The sequence below is a fragment of the Amblyomma mixtum genome, chromosome 10 (genome assembly GCF_055824585.1).
Source record: "Amblyomma mixtum isolate Tamu chromosome 10, ASM5582458v1, whole genome shotgun sequence".
In the NCBI taxonomy this organism is placed as follows: Eukaryota; Metazoa; Arthropoda; class Arachnida; order Ixodida; family Ixodidae; genus Amblyomma; species Amblyomma mixtum.
In genome coordinates this window covers 162,529,145-162,547,212 of record NC_143021.1, presented here as the reverse complement: position 1 = coordinate 162,547,212, position 18,068 = coordinate 162,529,145, and the positions used below count along the sequence as shown (strand labels likewise).

At 48.4% G+C, this 18,068-nt stretch overlaps 1 protein-coding gene across 2 annotated transcripts in view; it reads left to right on the top strand.

The window, feature by feature from the left end:
* Syx5 (syntaxin 5) overlaps positions 1-6,650 on the top strand; it is a 36,519-nt gene extending 29,869 nt beyond the window's left edge. For both annotated transcript variants that reach the window (XM_089563522.1, XM_089563521.1), the window contains exon 10: positions 6,457-6,650. In XM_089563522.1, the coding sequence (XP_089419648.1) occupies positions 6,457-6,616 (160 nt within the window). In that variant the 3' untranslated portion in view covers positions 6,617-6,650. The remainder of the gene's footprint in view (positions 1-6,456) is intronic.
* The last annotated feature ends 11,418 nt before the right edge of the window (positions 6,651-18,068 follow it).

The following is an 18,068-nucleotide window of genomic DNA, read 5'->3' as shown; positions in this document are numbered from 1 at the left end:
CTAGCATTTTGCGGAGAGTTTTGAAGAAAATTTGCTGCAGGAAACTCGCTGAAATGTATGCCATTGGGTTCTCTTGACGCCAAGGAATACAATAAGGGTGAAATTGTCTTTCTGCCTATCATAGAACTTGAGTTATAGAGTTATGAAGTTGTCGCTTCAGAAATGAGAAGAAAAGTGTGTATTCCTGTTTGTGAAGTGGCAGCTTCAGTACCCTGTAACTCAAGTTCTATGATAGCCAGGATGATAATTTTACCCTTATTGCATTCCTTGGTGTCAAGAGAGCCCAATGGCATGCATTTCAGCGAGTTTCCTGCAGCAAATTTTCTTATATGCTCTCTCCAAAAGACTTGCATAAAAATTGCATAAGTGCTCAAGGAATTGTTTTACACAAAATTAAATGACATATTTAAAATCAGCACACAAAAATACATGTGGCCTGAAAATTTCATTACTATATCTAGATTAATAAAATTGTTTTTTCAAGACCAGGGTCCCCCCTTAAGCAGTAAAGCAGTTATGGGGGGACTTTCCAATCTCCTGGCCTGCAGAGTTGATAAGGCTTTCTGCTGCAATGCTAAGCTCAGTGGCATGCACGTAATCTTTGATATAATTGTGAGCCTGATTTAATGCACACCACATTCATACATTCATGCCGTGGCTTGCCCCAGGATGCAGCAGGATCTCGATTATATGAATCTCATGGCGTCACGAAAAAGATTCGTATCATCTCAAATTTATACAGTATAGAATCTCGGTGATATACGATCAGGGTTGATAGGAATTTGTAAAGTTCACAGGCTGGAGTGCATTGTGTACATTTTTAATATTTTCGGCTGTTCCAAACACACTTCCCCGGCCACTGTGAATGATGGGAACGCATGAGCTGCGACCACACCCTCGGAACACCGAGCACCGCACATCGGCGACGTTGCTATCGCATGGTACGCAGAGCAAGTGGTGGGCATCGGTGCGCGGTCATAATAAAAAAAAATCAGTCAGCCGAAAAGATATCTGCATGAATGCAATTCCAGTGGGTCTGCATATAGATTTTATTCATTTTGGATGCTGCGAATATTTTTCACGAACACTGTGAGATTCGTATCATCCAGATTTCGTGTCATAAAAATAAAAAATCATGCTCTGAAGCACGGAAAGAGCATTCATGCAGATACGTCATCACTGATAGCGTTTAAGTGTAACCCCGCAGTAGTAAACTCAGATATAGTAAAGTTAAACTGCGGTCCCGTTTTGCCTTTCATAGGCGACTGTACATTTTTTTCCTTTTATAGTATTTTTTTTTTTTGACAAGAAATGGCTATAGTAAACAGCTTCTGGACGTGAGGGCGTACTTCCTGCAGAATGATTACATCGCCGCCCGCGCAAAGTCTGGGATTGCGAGGGCAGCGTTCGGAGGCAAAGGAATACTGAAGACGCTAAAACGGCGTTTTTTTTTTTTTTTTTTTTTTAGATGGCTTCACCGCCAAGCTCGAGAGCTCGAGGAGAAGCCAACTTTTCGCAGGCCTCGGGGCTGTGAAGCAAAGCGCGTGGCGCGCGTAGAAAAAATAAAAGAAAGTAAAGCTGGCTATGAACGTAGAAAGAAGGCGGCGTGGTTCGCTGAGATAGGAAAGGTGGTAAAAGTGCATTGAGGAGTAGAGAAGGGAAGAAAAGGCCGAAAGTTCGTGGCTCCGCAGTCGAAGCACTTGACTGCACCGCACGCGTTCCTTAACTATTGCTTCTTAAATGACGTTGAGGCTGCGGAAGATGACGCTGTATTCACACAAAGCTTTGGTCTTTGCATGGAATCAAACTGGCGTTACATTTGTAGCCGCATTGTATTCATGCAAATGCAGTACTTCCACAAGACGTAAACGAAATGAGCATCTCTCATAGCCTTAGTCGCTTTGGGACGTTAAACCCCATAAACAAACAAACAAACAAACGTAAACGAAATGATAACTTGACAACATAAAATGCGATAACTGAAATCAAATGATTGTCACATAGAGGGGTGATAAGGTCAGGATGGAAGCAGTACTTGGCATTTAGTAAGGAGCCAGAGACCATCCGCAGAGTCATGCCATCACCAACAACCGATATAATAAAGACCCTGATATAGTAAAGACTTGCTGGTCAGAGTGACTTTACTATAGAAGGAAGGGTTCTACCGCTTATGGCGGCATGACTTGTGGTTGCAGCATCAGTGATGTCAGGGCAGTGCTGAGTGCTCACAGGTGGCGTCACGGCTCCTGTATTTGCATCATCTCTAAAGAGCTGGGAGGGTGTTTGGTATGGCCAAAATTCTACACATTGTGCACAACGCACTTTGGGCAGAGAATTTTATGAATTTATATCATCCTGAAATTTGCATCAGCTGTGACTGCATCTTCGGGATTCTGCTGCATTGCCCTAAGCAGTTATTATTCTAACTAGTGCTAACTTATTTTGCCTATTCTTGCTCTAGTTCAGAACCTAAACACTGTCCAGCAACCTTGCCCAAGAATGATCAGAAATGATGACACCTGTGCTTCCATCCGGTGTATAGAATACTGTTACACGCACTTGCGTGCGTGCGCATAAGGGCTGCACTTTCTTTTATTTATTTTGATGGGGTGTGGTGGAATTGACATTTTCGTTAAATTATTATGATCTGAAGTAGAGCCCTGGTTTCATGTCCTACAGTGGTGCTCCAGCTGCTCCATTTGCTCCATTTTGATACATTTACATTTTGCTGCACCAGTCTGCTCCAAAAGTGGCAAATTGATCAATATTGCGCCTTAGCTGCTCCAAAAAGAAGACACGGTTGCGGGAAAGCAACTATATTTAGAGCCATTCAGCATTTCGGTTGACAACCTACTAAAGTGTTTTCGCATTTGGCAACCTAGGGTGTTGGTGGGCTGCCTTGTGGTAGAATCTAGCAGCCAGTTTTTATGGAGGAAGGAAAGAACTCGGGAGAGGCTGTTACTTCACATTTTTTGAAGCCGGCTCCCGTAGGGAAAAAAACTGAGCAGGGAGCGTCCGGTGAAGCCTAGTCATAAAGACCATCGCCGCCCCTTTGAAGCACGTGTATTTCAGACCTTCATGTAGTAAAGGTGTTGCGGGAGTTGACCTTGATGTAACGAACTGGCTACGTCCTCTCTCTGTTAGTGCTGAGCCACTCAAAATTTGTTAGAACCACGCAAAAGTTCCGTGACGATAAAGGACGAACTGACATGAGAGGAACGCCGATCGCATCGAGCCGCTGCAGTTGGCGCAGCCCGCCGTGCTCCAGCGCCGTTGGCGCATGTCGGGCTCTTTCTCTTTTGGAACGTCATACCACGTGGCGTTACAACTGTCCATGCTCAAAAGCAGCGAAAAATGATAGGGCATAGCAAAAAAGAAAAGACCCGAGCAGTGTGCGGCCATCACTGCCGCGTGGTTGCTCGCGTGATTCCGGTGCCGATAACTTTGGCGTGTCAGGAGCGGGGACGGTGGAGATCGCCAGTGACACAAGGTGAGGAGTCCGTTCCCTGGGGCTGCAGCGAGGGAGCAGTGGGGAAGAACCTCCGCGGTTGGTCTACGGCAGCGGCACGGCCGCATGCGTTCCTCTCCAGCTCGGTCGCGGTGCCCCCGCCTTGCGCGGGTCGCGGCGGAGGTGGGAGCAGCTGCTGCTGCAGTCACACTATCAGCGTGATCGCAAAAAGTTTCTCCACGTTTATGACTTTCGAGTAACACTACTTTGTGTAAATGTTTTCAAGGTGATTGCACCTACTTTTATTTCTTATTTTGGTTCCCGTTCTGCAGTGTCCTTTTGACTCACTTCGCGAAACCTACATGTAACGGAAACCTGGATGTAAAGAAAAATCTCAGACTTTTTAAAAATTTCGTTATGACCACATTTAACTGTAGAGCCAACATGAAAAAAGAATGATTCTAGTAAACGTGTTCTCTGGACTTTTCGTCAAGCATGCTTGTTTTGAACTTGCGTGCAAGGCAGTGTGGGCATTAATAAAATATTTTCTCTGTTTTTGTGATTGTTTATTTCCTAGCTACGCATGGCTGAACCTTATCTCGTTAGGAACAAACTCTTTGTGACCCCTTTATTCCATTCATGCTGTTGTCATGTTGCTCCAGGTTTATCGTTCTGATAGAAATGTGCTCCAGAATGGATATTTTTCTGCTCCAAAAATTGCTCCAGAACTTGAAATGGCTGGAGCACCACTGGTCCTATTTATGTGGTCATCTTAGGGGGAACAGCGCAACAAAGGCGGGACACACAGATGACAAGCGCTGACTAGCAACCGGTTTTATTGAAACATGGAACGTGGAATATATGCAGGAAAAAAAACGACAACAAACACCTAGTCAAATGAAACTATGTCACGTGGGAGGCAAGATAGTCTATTTCTTTGTCAGTCAATGTCACGGAAGGGTGGCTGACGCACTGTGGTGCATGTGGTGACATGCATCGTTGTGATAAATTTGTGCGGTCGTGCTGAACCCTTTAAAGAGGTTATCAGTTAAAAGTATGTATGATACGATGCGCAGTTTCACAGGCAGTCACCCGACGACTGGCATGAGCCACCCAAAACTAAACTCAGTTGGTAAAATTGTAGGTTACTGTATTGACAGATGTCACGCCATTCTGAGTTATTCGGAATAAAAGTTAAAGTGGAGACTGTGCATGTAACTGCTGAGATTTGGGGCTTGACTGACAAGGGTTCTGGATGGCGGCCGTTACCTGGCCGGCTTTTGCACTTGCTTCGCTGCTGAAGGTGTTGCGGAAATTAATCTTGCTTTCATATTCATGTGAAATTTTAAAATGGCAACAAGGTTACACCTTTTATAGTAATGATGACTGGTTTGAAATTAGTTTTGCTGTGTCTTCGGTGCAAAGCACACTGGGCCTAGTGGCATGCTACTAGTCTGATGGCACCCAAGTTGGGCAGAACGGCACCTCGTCGAAGGGAAGCAAGGCAGTATAGCATGAGTGTACCCTATCTTGGGTTTTGTCCAGAATGGTGTCATTCCGATAATGTTCTGTCCATTTTGGTGCAAGCGCCTAGTACATAAGATGAGTTAGCAGCACTGAGGCATGGCTGTGTAGTTGCAAGGCCTCCGTGTGATAGCGGGTTTCATCATCATCATCATCAGCCTGACTACACCCACTGCAGGGCAAGGGCCTCTCCCATGTCTCTCCAATTAACCCTGTCCTTCGCCAGCTGCACCCACCATACACCCACAAATTTCTTAATCTCATCCGCCCACCTAACTTTCTGCCGTCCCCTGCTACGCTTGCCTTCTCTTGGAATCCACTCCGTCACCCTTAAGGACCAGCGGTTATCTTGCCTTCGCATTACATGCCGTGCCCAAGCCCATTTCTTCCTCTTGATTTCAACTAAGATGTCATTAAGGCGCGCTTGTTCCCTCACCCACTCTGCCCGCTTCCGATGTCTTAACGTTACACCTATCATTTTGCAGCAGGTTTAGACGGAGCTTAAGCAACCATGCCAATGCTGTCGTCGGCATGGCCGTACTCATACTGACCGTATCAAGTGCTGCAGGTAGCTGTCACCACCTCTTAGCTCCCATTGAAAATTGCTGTGTGGCAAAATGATGCACACGTGAAATGCAATTCTTTTTGCTAACAATTTTGCCTTCTGTCAAATTACCGACCACCAAGTTGGGCTTGCAGCCATTACACTAGGGTGTCTCCTACATGAGCATATATGGTATTTGGCACTGCAATGATTAGGCCTTTTCCAGTGCCTGGATTCTTTTTGTATTTTTTTTCTCTAATTACTTAGGGCTATCACCAGCACAGGCTCGCAGTTCAGCATGATTGACTTTACAGGGCAGTACTGATTATGGGGCAGAAATGTGGAGGCTAACAAAGAGGGTTGAGCTTAAGTTAGGGACAACGCAGCGAGCTATGGAAAGGAAAATGATAGGTGTAACGTTAAGAGATCGGAAGAGGGCGGAGTGGGTGAGGGAACATACGTGGGTTAATGACATCCTAGTCAAAATCAAGAGGAAGAAATGGGCTTGGGCAGGGCATGCAATGCAAAGGCAAGATAACCGCTGGTCCTTAAAGGGGGTAACAGGCTGGATTCCAAGGGAAGGCAAGCCTAGCAGGGGGTGGCAGAAAGTTAGGTGGGCGGAGGAGATCGAGATGTTTGCGGGAATACGGTGGCCACAACTGGCCAAGGACAGGGTTGATTGGAGGGAGACATGGGAGAGGCCTTTGCCCTGCAGTGGGCGTAGTCAGGCTGATGACGATGATGATGACTGATTATAATGCAGATTAGGTATCGACGCTGATTAGGTGGCTGGAGAACTAATGTACTAGTTCATTTGCTGTACCATAAGAAAGAAAAAAGACATCCAGTTATGTGGGAAGTTATCTGACGAGCCTCCGAATGGCCGCCTGCCTTGTGTTGCTTCTTGTAAATTGCAACAGAGCCTCGTGGTGTTGTGCAGGATCGACGCAAACGTGGAGGACACATCGGTGAACGTGGAGGCGGCGCACTCGGAGATCCTGCGCTACTTCCAGTCGGTGACCTCCAACCGGTGGCTCATGATCAAGGTGTTTGCAGTGCTGATAGTGTTCTTCATCATCTTCGTCGTTTTTGTGGCCTGACACTCGAATAAAGTGCTAGCCCTTCTGCTTGCAAGGTGTGTGTCACTGAGACCATTTATCCAGTCGCATCAAGGTGAGGCAGAAAGGGAATGGACATTCTCTTCCTCTGTGCTGACTGTGTAGATGGAGCCTCTTTTTTTAGGGCCTCTTCAGGTGCTTTGAACTCTGCACCACTTTAGCTGAATACAGGTGCTTTCTGCACAGTTATTTGAGGAGCTGCTTACATCTGGGTAGGGTTGTTGCAAGAGATACGGACCGGAGGCAAACTATACTCCATTTCATACATAGCAGGCAACGCTACAGAGGTTGCTGAAGTAGTGCGTCAGCGAAACTATATCACTCCGCCACGTATCATTCGTTCTTCTCGAAACTCCGGTCATTGTTCGGACGAATACAAAGAGTGGTATAAAACGATGTAGTAGCATTGAAAATCACTGTCGAAGCTGTGAGGCGCTCACTGTTTGGGCTCTCTGGTAATAATTTTCACGGAGTGTGATCTACTTTTTGGGCGCGGATTTAGTAGAAGCAATTCGCCCTACCAACCGCGCATCATACCGCCGTGTGTACCTTTTGCGTCTCGACGAATCGCAAGACGAAAATGTGGCAAGAGGTAAAACGAAGTCCAGGAGGTGCCAGCCACGGCACTTAAGATTTGTCGCTACGAAATATGTTTGTGTTCGCTTTGGTTGTGTGGTGAACTACTTTTTGCGTACGGACTTAGCCTGCATGAGCAGGTGCGCTAGCTTTGGCAGTGTTGCCTGCTATGTATGAAACGGAGTATACATGGGCGAACCATTGAGATTCATGACATGTACAGCTGCCTCCATTGCCTCGAGCAAACGGCCATTGAGATGGGTCATTTATTGCCCACTGTTGAGCAGTGCCAGTGTGCCAAGTATTGGCTCTTTCAGGCATAAGAGTTCCTCAAAATTGCTTAGAAGCAAAAGAGGAAAAAGTGGTACCACCATGCGAGTTTCTTAAACAGCACTTGATCCAACACAGGAATGCTGGGAAGAGGAGGATTCATATCTGACTTGGCTAGTGTTGGACCGAAAAAGCGGATACTACCTCGAAATCCATAGCTACTCTGCGATGCCCTCCTCTGTGCGGAGGTTAAATTGTTTTAGTACTGCATTTTTCCCTTACAATAAATTTAATGCAAGTGTGAGTTTGCTGTTAGGCCTTTATGGAAACTTTCGTAGCATTCCTTTGAGGTTTGCTACAAGAAGAGTTGTATTGCTACCTCTGAATCCACGTTTTGTGCCCAAGAACGGCCAAGCCAAATACGAATCCTCATCATTCCTGTGCCTCTCCATGGTGGGTGAGCTGTCTCAACGCCGCTTTTCCTTCTAATATCGAGAAACTGTATGCTTTCAGGTGCTGCCCCTCAGCTTCTTTGGGCGGCATGTATTACTGCTGTATGGCGGCACTACCTATATCCTTGAAGGGCAGCTGCACCACTTTTTGAGAATTTTGCGATATTCAAGGATTCAAATCTATATAGGCTTTAGGTAAAGTGTGCCAGGTTTTTTTGCACTAACATTTAAAATAGTCACTTAATCGACGATTGAATTTTGCGCATCTCCTCAAAGCACTGGAGGAATGCGGGGAAGTTTAGTGTGTCGTCACGGAAGGTATGATTTGAAATTACCACTGCCGTCAGCCACACCCTGCATTGCCTTGTTGGATTCTTTCGAACAACGTTTGGCGGGCTTTGCCTTCGGTGGTGGTGGTTTTTTTTCTTCAAAGCGGCCATTTATGCGTTGGAAATGTACCGATACCTTCAATGCGTCCCCCCCACTTGGCGTTGTGCACTGTGGAGAAGCTTGAAGGTCGTCGCGATTTTTATCGGCGATTTTGCACCATTTCAAATGCTAGCCCAAAAGGACTTCACCTGCTTTGCCTGTAAGTTTCACACAATCGACCCTTTTAAGCTCACCGCTTTCTAAAACCTATGCAGTTGCCCTTTAAGCACAGCTTATCACTGTACAGTGGCAGTGGTTGCTGGCACAGGTGTCGAGAATGAAGTATGGTGTTGCAACTGGGAAGGCATGTTGAGAAGCAAGAGGAGACACATGTGGACAGCATGTTTGGTGCTCAGCTGAAACAGTAGCAATCTTTGTCACTTCGCATTCTGAAGTCTTCACAGCAAGGCGCAGGTACAGTCATCTTTGAGCCATTATCAACTGCCACCTCCTGCAAAAGAAAGAATTGTATAATGCTTTATACAAAGCTTTTCTGGCAGACTCAAGCCTATAGAAAGCTGCTGGGACACTGCTGCATTTAGAAAATACAACTGTGAAAGTATATAGTACCTAGGATCCCTTTAATGGGACTTTGAGGCCAAATTAAAGTTGGCTGTAGTGATCGGGCACTGCATTCTAGTCAAGAGAGACCACTGTTGCTAAAAACGAAGCCTATATAAGCTCAAAGCGAAAAAATTGATAGGGGCTTAACGCAGTTAAACAGAGTAGACCAGTGAAAGCAGGTGTTCATTCTTCAATTGGAGGGGGCACTCAAAACTCCGCCTTAGGGGTGTGGCATATGATATCTTTAGTGGGTTATTATTGCCCGTGTATGCTGAATTGGTCATTCCTACTTAAGATTCACAGGTGGCGGTGAGTCCTCACATACCACTACCAGCGCAGCGGTTAGCGATGCGCCACTGCACTGGCAGGTGGCTGTTTCCATCCCAGCCACCCGTCGGGGTTTTGCGACCCATGTTGCTCTTCCCGAGCAACCTCTTGCTCAGATGGCACGACGCTCGTCTGAACATACCCGAGTAACTCTTGTAAATGACCCCACCCGCAATGATGTGCGACGAATGGTTGCATCACAATTTTGATGCAAAAAAATTGCTGTGGCTTAACTCAGTTATGCCTAGATGTGCGTAGCGAGAGGTACGGTTACATCTTTATCATTTAGCTTGGTACGTCGAAGTGCTTAGGTTTTGTTGTTACCTGTCGTTAAGGTATGGTTACATAGACATTTTTAAAGTGTAACGATTTTATTTTCAAACTCTATCTTGTTGTTTTTCAATTGCCACAAAGACGGCCCGATGCTCGGTGAAGGAGCAAACAGCCGTCTCAATGGCTCCGACACAGTACTGGCGTCGGCCCTGGCATGACATGGCAAACTAGACGATGAACTATCCTCATCTGAATCCACTCGCCTGGCCGCTTCGTACTTACCACGCTCCTCGAGCCGTGCGGCTCGTTCTTCCTCCGTCTCCTCTGCTCGCTGCCTCATTTTGGTTTCGTTCTAGCAACGAAGCCTGGCTTCTTTCAGTCTCTCCGACTCACTTTCCATATCTGCTGACGAATCCCACCGAGCCTCCCCTTCTATATATATACGATGCAATGCCGGCTCCTCCTCTGTTGTTGCAACGCGGTTTCACCAGCTCCTCCTATGACGTCATGCCAGGTGGCGTGGCGAGCGGTGCTGCCAGCTACGGTGGTTGCTAGGCAACGGCTAAGCTCGCGGTGCGGCCACCGGCCACAGCAAAACAGCGAGAATATGGCCAATGTAGCTCTCGCTACAAAAATTGGTTTTTGGGGTAAGGAAATGGCGTATTAAGTCTCGCATCTCTGTGGACAGCTCAACCGCGCTTTAAGGGAAGAGGTAGAGAGTCTGTGAAGGTATACAATTGAATGCACATGTGTCATTAGTTCGAATTCCTGTTGCAAGCTAGCTAGCCTGCAACTCGATTAGCACATATGCTGCCATGGTAGCTCAGTGTGGTACTCGGCTGCTGACCCGAAAGACGCGGGTTCGATTCCGGCTGCGACGGTTGAATTTTAATGGAGGCGAAATTCTAGAGGCCCGTGTACTGTGTGATGTCAGAGAACCCCAGGTGGTCAAAATTTCTGGAGCCATTCATTGCGGGTCCCTCATAGCCTGTGTCGCTTTGGGACGTTAAACCCCCATGAACCAGCTAAACCTTGATTAGCACATGTAAGCTATATCCAGTGAGAAATCATACGACATGTTCCGGAACGCTGTACGACAGATGGTTGCATCACAATTTGGTAAAGAAGGAAAAACAGCGTAGTGTTACGACTCATCTTGAGACCCGCGATGAAACGGTGGTGGATTCAACAGCAGATATTTCGACGGGTCGTTTGACCCCCAAGATGACCCCACGGCTCGGTGCCAACGACCTTCTAGAAGGTTCTAGAAGGACCGACGACCGGGCAAGATAGGTTGCCCCTCGACTGAAAGAAGCCCGGAACGAAACAGGAAGCCGGCCCAGCTGCATCTGTGACGTCAACAGGCCACACCTGTGTTCGATGGACGCGAGCGGCCAACACAATGCTACAGTGATGCGGACTTAGCATCTTCCTCGCCAGTTCCCACGTGCGGGCTCTCAACAGGTGTCTTAGTTGGCAGTGACGTGTGGTGGCAATCTTTTGTGTCACGATGAATTGCCGCCTAGTGAAAGGGCTCAACAGGTCTTCGTTGGCTATGCTAGTGCCGATCTTTTGTACCACGATGAATTACTGCCTAGTGAAAGGGCTCAACGGGTCTTCGTTGGCTGTGCTAGTGCCAATCTTTTGTGTCGCGATGAATTGTCGCCTGGTGAAAGGGCGGAGCCTTGGGCTATATAACCTGCGACCAAATTGAGCACGAACGCTCTGGACCTTCGGTAATAGGTTCATCCAGTGTGGCTCTGGACCTTCGCTTCAGACTATTCCCTCATCCTGTACGAGCCCCCTTGGTGAAGCAACAACTGGCCACGCTACCTCGAGCCACAACAACTGGTGGCAGCGGTGGGATGCTGCTACACGACTCATGATAGTAGAAACACAGGACGAAAAAAGAACACGATGGCACAAGGCGCTGTGCAGTGGTGTTCTTTCTTTGTCCTGTCTTTCTGCGCTGTATTTCCTTAAGATGTGCAGCTTGCCCAATTATCTGCCTTATTGTTGTCTGGTATAGCTTTTTGTAAGCGGTTGTGGCAGAACTTCGACATTCAGACTAATGGTGAAAATGTTAAGTAGAATGGGACTCAAGAGGAGCTTAAAGGTCTTGTAAAATTCTCCAGAAAAGCCATCAGGCCCAGATGTCTGAAAGTGGCAACTGAGTAATGGCACCTTCTAATTCTGCTTAAGTTAAAGTGCCATTTATTGCGGAGCACTTGTCCTCTGAAAAGGGCCTCACAAGGCAGACAAAGTGCGCCAAAGCCTCAGGACCTGAGCCTTGGGAGGAAGCGTAAAACAGACACGTAGAATTTGTCGAATTCCGGCGTTGTTAAATCTGTGCTAGTTCCGAAGGCAGTACTCTAATAAAGTGCTGATATTCTCGTGGCAACCGCATGACTGTGCTCATCAAGAAAAGGCTGATAAGTCGTTTCTTCAGAATGCAAGACGAAATGGGTGCAAGACCGAATATCGGCAGCCCTGTAGTGTTCCGCATCAAACTGTTGAAACTGGCGCTTCACACCAGCGATTTCTTCCGAGCCAAAATAGGGAGCGTCACAATCAAGATCATAAAGGTTATAGTGTTTTCCATAACTGCTTCTCTTCAGCTTTTTTAAAGTAGGAAGTGATCGCCGCAGCAGATGACGCACCATGTTAAACTTTAACACATTTATTTATTTATTTATTTATTTATTTATTATACCTCAAATGCCCCAGTTGGGGTATTACATGAGGGGTGGGCTTATTACAGGCGTTATGTTATTCTTTCGATGAATGACTTGAAGCGGTCTGGATGGATGTGGCGAACTGCTTCGGCAGGAAGGTGATTCCAGTCCTTTGCTGTCTGAACGAAAAAAGCGTTCAGATGCGCAGTGGTATGTGCTGATGGCGGGTAGACTGCTTTGCCGTGGTTAAGGCGGTGAGAGGCTCGATGTGCAGGGATGATGACAGCTTCCAAGTGATGAGTGGTAAAACTTGTGAAAAAGGCATAGTCTGGCTATTTTACGTCGCGAATCGAGGGATGGAAGATTAGATAGCAACTTCATATTAGTGACACTTGAATGATAGGAGTAGTTCGAATGAATGAATCTTGCTGCACGATTTTGAATGGATTCGAGGGCGAGAGAAAGGTTTGCCTGATGAGGGTCCCAAACTGCACATGCGTACTCCAATTTGGGACGGACGAGTGTTATGTAGGTAAGCTGTTTTATAGAAGGAGGTGCTAGACGCAGGTTACGACGTAAAAAACCGAGCACGCGGTTGGCGTCTTTAGTAATGTTAGAAATGTGGGACGCCCAGTTCAGGTAATTAGAAATTCCCTGCTAGAAATTCTTGTGCTTAGAAATTAGAAATTCTTGTGCTTGCATTGCATGTCGTTGACTTCTTCAACTTCCATCTGTGCGCAAAGCAAAGCAAAGGAATCTCGCTTCCATTCGCACTTTCATGTACATGGCATTGGTGTCCACCTGCTTTAACACAAAATTTCGTGGCTAGCAATGCCCTTGTCTTTTGCTAGAAAACAGAAAATGCTCTCAAGGTTATTATAATGTTCAAATCGTAACTATAAAAGAGCATAGATATACCTCAAGCACTGTGTCTAAGAATTTAGCACTGTTCATGCAGTAATGTTTGTAAACTAGCAAAACTTTGCAGTTTCATATCTGACATGGTACCCCAAAATTTCACAACAGAACTATGCATATAGTGATGGCAATCTCCTCAAGTATATGCTAGATGTCTGGAACCTGACTTGGGCCATATGTAATGCAACGATTTTCCACTTCGCCTTCATTGTGAACAAGACTCCCGTGTCATTTCATCTTTCTTTTGGTCGGTGCTTTTTATTTTTTTTTCGTCAACTATAGCTGCATTCGATTCAGCCGTGGTTCTCTGCACCGCCGGAACCGGTTCACGGTGCGCTGCACCAAAGCGCTCGATTCACAGCGCCCCCTGCACCACCGTCCGCGATTGATTTTGGTGCAGTCATGGTGCCGCTTCGGTGCAAAGAACCGCGGCACCGTCAGAGACGGAGGTGCAGGATAGTGGTGCACGTGTTTGACGGCGTAAGCAGACGACGCGCGCAGCCGACGTTTTGTTTGTTAACATCAATGGCCAACTAAAGGAAGTTTTTCCCGTTTCTCGCGACAGCCTAAACAGCCTCTTGAATTCGAAGCTGAAATACCTAGCTACTACGCTTTCGTAGTAGTTGGGGATTCTGTTGCGGTCTGTCCGAACTGTGTTGCTGCAAAAGAAAGCACCACGTCTGTTTCCTCATCTTCGCTGTCTGACGACTCAGAAAATTCCATAAAAGTGGATTCGGCGATGTCGTAGTCCATGACTCCACAAGGCACGAAAAACAGACGCGACGCACCGCAACACAACACACCACGACGGACGAGAACCGGATAGCAGACGACAAGGCCTGTGCGTGCACGCGCTCGATTGAAAATCTCCGCACCAGTGATTTATGACGCTGCTGACGCGCTGCACCTGCACCAAGAAACTGGAATTGCACCGCGCCGGCACCAACGGAACTTTTTCAGAATTAGTGCAGAGAACCAGTCCTCAATCGAACAGACCTTATACATATCAAGCGTGTTGGGACGCACTCGTCCCCTGTGGTTAGCTTCCCCTCAATGCACCCTCAGTTATTACTTTAACTAACAGGGGAGGGCGCTCGCGTCGCAGCGACACGAGCGCCACGGAAGGCGTGGTGGCTGCTCGCGCGCGAGGGAGAGTGTTCTCTTCTGCTTGGGCCCGGGAAAGCGCACGGACGTGTCGCGCGCATCTCCGCTCTTCGCCGGCTTGCGCGAACCCTCGTGGGGAGGAACTCTCTACCCAGTACCTGCCAAGGGGCTGAGTAAGGCGGAGGAGCGAACTCTGCGGCGCCTGCAGACAGGAACTCTTCTCTGTCCTGCCATAGCAAAACACTTCGATTCGAACACAGATGGGCGCTGCCCGCACTGTGGAGAGATCTGCGATATCTTTCACATGGTGTGGGCATGTACTCGGAATCCTCACCTTACCCCACCCCCACCCGAGAGGCATGGGAGACTGCCCTCCTCAACTGCTCCACGCTGGAGTCTCAAAGGGCTCTAGTAAAGCGGGCGCGAGACGGGGCCTTGTCGTGCGGTGTCCCGGACTAAGGATACCGACCATGTAGCAGGGTTTCTTGACCCTCAAACTCTCTTTGCAAATTAAAGTTTTTCACCACCACCACCACCCGCATCTCGTCCTGCCCGGCCTCGGAGTTTGCCTCTGCCCTACCGTGGGCGAACATTCTCTCGTAACCGTGCTGGCGAGTCAGACATCCTCGATTCCTCAGCGTATTTTGTTGCTAGCTGGCGTTATTGTTGTGGCAGCAATAAATGCCTTGTTTGTGTCAGCCAGTGTGTCTTTCCTTTGTTCCCTCACAGCAAGGCCCGTCGTGCGCTCGTTAGCGTACGCGACCACGGGGTGGGGTCCGGCGGTTTGAACTGTACGTGTCAGCCGCAGTTAAGCGGGGAGAACGTGTTTATCTCCCCTATTTAAAACTCCACATCTGGCAGCCCAACGTGGGGCCTGCTCTTGGAACACTGGACGACTGTCTGTTCGGTTCGAGGAACGCTCTTTGTCCGGACTTGACAAATTCTAGGCCTAGTGTGAATTTTGATCGCTAGGACCTGCGGCATGCTTTCTTGAGTGCGAGGTGTATTGCACTGCAGCATATTTGAACTTTTCGACCTGCTCAGCATGTTTTTGTCAAGTTTTTCTTCCTGGAGTTTCTTTACAAGAACCACGTGGTTCGCTTCGAGGGAGCGCGAGGCCTAGCGCCCGCGGAGTTACCGTGCCCGAAGCGAGTGAGTACGGAAGCCGCGTGGGTGGTCCGAGTTTTCGGTATATATTTTCTCGCCGTCTCTTTTTCGCGGCTCCGGGAGCCGGGTGGCCAAGGGCCACGGGTGCCGCTACGAGCTCGCTGGTATTGCAGCTCGGCACCGGGCGCTCCGATACCGTCTGATACGGTGGGCGCCGACCGCTCAGAAGCTGCTTCATGCAGTGAGCGGGGCAGGACCACCCCACAGAGCTGATGTCTCCTCGCGGCTGCGCGCACGAAACCCGTTTCGGGTCTTTCTTTTGTTGAGGGTCGGTGTCACAATGGCAGTGAGGTCTAACCCCCAAACTCTGAAAGCTCCCTTACTGAGGAGCCCTCAGTAAGGTCGTCCTTGGTGCCTCCTTACAGTTGAGGCAGCTGCCTTCATGCGTCCTTATGTCGCTCCTGGCCCTGGAGGAGCGCTTTACCTCACTGCTGCCACAAGTGACTCCGCCCACTCAAGCGGGCGGCGAGACGCGGCGCAAGGACGCGAGCCCGGCGTGAGCGCATTTGAGCAGGTGGGAAAAAAATGGCAGCGTGGACTGACCGCTACGCGGGCGACTACGCGCAATTTTTTAACCGTGCTTGTGAATACGCATTCGATGAAGTGTACCTGTATCCTCCAACAGCTAGGTCGCTTCGCGACGCGGTGAATCCAGTGGAAGTGCACCCAGAGGAAGAATTTGCGTTCAGATTCCGCACCGGTGCGGCTCGGTCACACTTGGGCATTCGGCGGCGAGAGCAAGCGAAATCCGCCGCCGCCGAAATGTTGCCTCGTTCACACCTCCCGGCCACCACGTCGCCGCTCGTGGCGTTAAGAGAGATGGCTAGCAAATAGCATAAATCGACGCCGTCTGTCTATCTACCATAAGCGTGTGCATGCTTAGGCACGCTAAAAGCAGGTATTTTGCGGGACGTTACATTTCTCAAATTTACACTTTTAATTCAGCTTATGCAAACAGCGACGCAATGACAGAGCTCAGCCTAGTGGCGCCATCTGGTTGTTAGGACGGAAACCATTTCTGTCAACAAACCGATGGTCGTCTTTTAAGCCTAAAAGCGGCTGAATAGCCAATCTAAATAAAAAATAAGGCAAATTTATCACTCATACTTTCCTTAGAGGCAAGATGAGACAAAGCGAAAGACCGATGCCCCATTTATGGCCAGCGAACGGACTGAAAAACGCAGGAACGACGACGAATGCAGACCGAATCGAGGGGCCCAGCTTCGAAGGGCGCCGCCATGTTTGTTGCCGCGGGAATGCAACTTCCTACTCGGCGTCTGATTGGCCGTTGTGAAGGAACCCTCAAACCCAGACACGCGGCATGCGTTCCTCACTTGAGGAGAGGCGAGGAGAGCTTTCAGAGTAAGCTGGCTTCCTCCATCGAACATTCGGGGAAAGGCGGCCTCACGTAAGGTTAGGAAGACTTCGAAGCAAAGGAACACCACGACCACCGGACCGTGGTATTGAGAGGGGGCGCACTTTGCTGCCCACCCGTTTGTAGCCTCGCATGAACTGAGCATTCTCAGAAGCTGAACATACCTCACGACCTGATCCATCAACTCGCGCATGTTTTGCGATTCCCTTTGTAGGATCTCTAAAATGCCCAGAGTTATGGTAGAATCAGCACGGTTTAGAAGAGTTGGTAATAGCATAAACTGCTCCGTGAGTCTGCACAAGTCAAAATAAACTGCACGCACTCCGAAAGCTGCCTCTACTTCATCTGCTGTATACCTATTACCTCCAGCGGCGCTGGTTAAGATGTCTTCTAGTTTTACGAGCTGTTCTATGCCCGGCTGCTCAAAACGCTGTTTTGTTTCACTTATGATTCGGTCGGCAGCAGCGAAATACTCCTTGTGCAGCGCGGCCTTAACGTTAAGTGCAACTGGCTGGACAGGTCTATCAGTCGTCTCATACTTCGCAGGAGGTTTTGTCGGCCTTCCTTCAGGCCTATAGGCGCGCTGCTGGTGTGTTCGTGTGCTGCCACAACTTCTCAAACGCAGTTTCAGAGCGCAACTGGGAGATCGCCTCGCAGAGAGCCTCTGCTATCTTTTTTGCACCTGCAGCGCAATATGTTGAGCTCTGGCGAGCCCTTGCTAGCTCTTCACAACGCCCAAAGAAGGCTACGAATGTGTGGATACCTTATAACAAGGTTTCAAATTTCTGCAAAAGCCGATCGTAACCTCTAAAAATAGCCTTGCTGCTTTCGGTCACTGAACGTGGTGTCTGCAAGAGCTCCTTGAGTGTCTCTTGGACTCTGGCGTAATTCTCAACGAATCTTTGCACCGACCTGGCTCTAATGGTCCATGCGTCGGGAAAAGCGACAGTAAGTTATTTGGCCTTGATCCACTCTCCACAGTTGACTCGCGTCCTTTAGGAAGTACTATGTTAGCATAAACACTTTAGTGCTTCTTGGAGTCGAGGACTGCGTTGGAAACGTCCTTAACAGTGCTAAGTGTGTCTCCAATTATGTCGCTCCTGCTGGCCTCTTACAGTACCAGATCTAAACAGTGATTACTGCAATGGACATACAATAACCGTGGCTCACAGTCACTCTTTTTTTGCACACCCGAAAAACGGCCGGACATATTCGCCGCCCCATCAAAGCAGTGACCACGTACACAGTGAAAGTCTAGGCCGAGGCGCAGTCCTTGATGGCCGAGTACATGGTCTCCGATCTAC